The 3195-nt window shown below is 36.5% G+C and overlaps 1 protein-coding gene across 1 annotated transcript; it reads right to left on the bottom strand.

The window, feature by feature from the left end:
* Positions 1-1098: 1098 nt before the first annotated feature.
* LOC149052210 (uncharacterized) lies at positions 1099-2378 on the bottom strand. The gene is made up of 4 exons (XM_089180414.1): positions 2265-2378; positions 2109-2168; positions 1636-1828; positions 1099-1217 (listed from the first exon to the last, which is right to left on the bottom strand). Exons 1-4 carry the CDS (start codon positions 2376-2378, stop codon positions 1099-1101), a joined length of 486 nt encoding a protein of 161 aa, XP_089036540.1.
* Between the last annotated feature and the right edge of the window lie 817 nt (positions 2379-3195).

The following is a 3195-nucleotide window of genomic DNA, read 5'->3' as shown; positions in this document are numbered from 1 at the left end:
GTCGTAGTCCAATAAGACGGCAAAATGCGTCAAATGATTGCAGCTGCAAACTGTTTCTTCTGAGTTGCTTTTTGATGCAACTATATGGCATCCTTTTTCTGCAAAGCTGTTAGAGATGAAAAAAAGTAAAGTTAACAAAGAGTTTGGGGAAGAGGTGATGTTTGACAATTTTCCGCTCAGTTTTTCTTCCATTAGAATCATAGTTGCGAGAACATTTCAATCAGACTTCCCCTCTATAAAAACCACAACATGCTGGCTTACAGGAAAAGTGTTAATCTTCGCTATGAATACTATACAACAATAAATGTAAAGGAATGAATACTATACATTAATATATTTAAGTCTTTTTACCTTTTGCTGAGGCCACTCCAAAACATACAGCGCTTCTCTGCTGTCGAAACCTGAAAATGGATTTTATCTTGTCAGAATAAATTTTAAAAAATGCATAGCAACGAATTGTCATGTTACCTTTAGGTTTTTGAACTTTAGGATGACATTTTCTCGCAATGTCTCTGGCTTGGGGTCCATAGTAACGGCCATAATCCTGGAATTAACATACCTATGAAGAAATTGTATTCGGATATGGATCAGAAACAAGGAAGAAAAATTACATACTTTTAGTGGATTCAAGCCAATTTTTCATGAAGGTGGAACGGCCAGAGACAAGCAGGGAGTCTTCCAACCTCAGTTAGGGTGTTTGGAAAGTTTCTAAATTCAGTTTAGCTGAACATAGATCTTATGTGTTTCCGTGTTATGTGTCTTTGCGGGTAAACGACATGGAGTAATATGAAAATAACGTCACCTTTGGTTGTCTGTTTCACTCCTGATGGCTTGATCTGTCAGAAGTAGGTCATGCAGATCCTTGTACACAAACACAACTAGCAATGTTCCTTAAAATCCCCAAGAATCAACAAAAAAAGTTATCAAACAACAACATTTGCAAAAAACCACAAAGTTGAAATTTTTACAGGCTCTGAGGTGTGTGAATGATTAAAAAGATAGACTATGCAAACTAAGGAAGCCCATGTACCTGAGGCTTTATTTCAATTCAGAAATTTCGATTGGAGAAAAACCAAAGTAATGCTAAAAGTTGTAAAGTTACCACAAACCATTTTCCTCAAAATTTGAAGAAGCGATATCGATTCTCGCTCGCCATTGTTGTTCCTCAAAGTAAACGCCACCTGCATTCTGGCGATAGGCTTTTTGAATGGCCAAAACTGTTGAAAAAAATTACAAATGAAAGCACCTACGGTAAAATTCACAATAACACATCTACACAAACATGCGTTTTGTGCTGTACACAAATATTTCATAATCTTATTGGATGGACGTGTATTGTTTGTATCGTATTTGCCTTCAACGACTACTCGACGATTTCAAACATTTTACGTTTTTGAAGGATTCTTTTTTTCTCTACTTTTATTACCTTCTCCATCGCGGAAAATGAAAGTATCAAACAAATTAAAATACCAGATGAAGCGATGACATCAACAATAACGTTTCTAAATAGTTGAGTTCTACCTGAGTTCTTACAATATCTAGGAACTTGGACAACTCAGTCGGTCAGTCAGCAAATCAGTAAGTAACAGAGGAATAGACTTTGAAAATAAACAGGATTCAAGGTCGCAAGCTCACCCATTTTTGAGGAAACGATCCTTTTTGAATGTCTCATTCCACTCAGGTGTCGTTTGCTATAACTAAGAGCAAATTTCTCGACGGCCTCTGCCACCTTAAAGATGGATTTTTTCAGAGTTTTAACCTCTTCTATATCGGCCTTCGTGACGTTCTTGATTTTAAAGGTGAAATCTTCAAACACAGTTACAGCCTCCTACAATTACATAAAATATTTCCAGGTCATTAACCAGCCAGTCTCAAATGTACAATAAATATTAAGAACGCGGAAAAAGTCTAGCAGGAGGCCCCAAATGGTGTCCAGGGTATTCATTGGCTAAAGAACTCTTTTAGGAGCCTGGATTATATTTTAAGCCTCATCATTTTCTCTCATATGGCTTAATGGTGGTTTCTACTTAAAGGTCAGATATTTACTTTTTATCGTTTAAAAACATATATCAAGGTTAAAACGCCTTTAAGTTATGAAAATTACATACTTGTATGGAAGTCGTTTCGGTAATATTTATTCCGCCAAATCTTGAAACATACTCATTTGCCTGGAATAAAAATGAATGTCTGTCACATTTGTAAACGGAGAAGATCCTGAAAAGCGACATGCATAAAAACGGTAAATTACTATTTAGAAAACATACCAGCTGCTGAACTAGCAATGGTGACGACAATGGCGATGGAGATGGCGATGGAGATGACGATGGCGAGGTTGCAAATGATGAATATTTAAAGAAAAATGTTAATCGAGACCACATCATACCAAAAAGTTGCCTTAGTATCACACTGTAAGTGCAAAAATGCGGACGGAAAGCAGAGTAACAAAATGGCCGCCATGAACGATCAAAACCCTTAAATGCACTCAAGCTTTTTATTGCTTATGCAGAACACTCTTATTGTTTCCTATACATTATTTTCGTCTGTCGCACACGTCTTGTATGATCGATGATCAGGTAGGGCTGTAGGATGTTTTTCGAAAATACTAGTAATGAGAAAACAGTTCAATAATACATCCCTCAATTACTAGTTTAACAACTAATAGGGGTACTTATTTGCCCAGTTTTTGGCATTTCAACTTGCCCCTACGGGGCTTGAAAAATGCCACGCAAATAACAAAATATTCGCGCGTATTTATTGTTAAACCACTAAGTATGACGTTTTCATTTCTTATTTTATTTTGAACTGTTTCCGATGAATTTACGGCTCCTTTTGGGATTTTTGGTTTAACCTTAACCGTCACGCCGCTAAAAGGTTTAATTCAGCGCTTTTATTTGAATAATTTGACGGATTTGTTAATTAGGGCATTGCGAGAGAAAATGATTGGGAGGTTCCTTGTCCAGGCCTTGAAATGTGTGTTTTCCGAGATATCCACTTGAAAGCTTGCATCTATATGATCTCCTGATGTAATAGCCAATAAAAATTTCTTCGCGTGAATTTAAATTTACAGTTTTTAGTTTTACAAAAGCCAGTTTCATGTTTTCTCTCAAGCAAAAAGAAACGCATAACGCAAGGCGAAACTTGAATCGCACAGGAACTGTAACAACCTTAGTGAAAAGTAAGTGAAAACATGACTCT

The sequence above is a fragment of the Pocillopora damicornis genome, chromosome 1, assembly GCF_964200805.1.
Source record: "Pocillopora damicornis chromosome 1, jaPocDami1.2, whole genome shotgun sequence".
Taxonomy (NCBI): Eukaryota; Metazoa; Cnidaria; class Anthozoa; order Scleractinia; family Pocilloporidae; genus Pocillopora; species Pocillopora damicornis.
The sequence above is the reverse complement of the archived record's forward strand: the minus strand, read 5'-3'. Positions and strand labels throughout refer to the sequence as shown.

Coding starts and splice junctions, on each gene's coding strand:
- LOC149052210 (XM_089180414.1), bottom strand. CDS start 2,378: ATGTGGTCTCGATTAACATTTTTCTTTAAATATTCATCATTTGCAACC. Junction 1,829..2,108: donor CCGAAACGACTTCCATACAA/GTATGTAATTTT, acceptor ATGTAATTGTAG/GAGGCTGTAACTGTGTTTGA. Junction 1,218..1,635: donor GATCGTTTCCTCAAAAATGG/GTGAGCTTGCGA, acceptor TTTTTTCAACAG/TTTTGGCCATTCAAAAAGCC.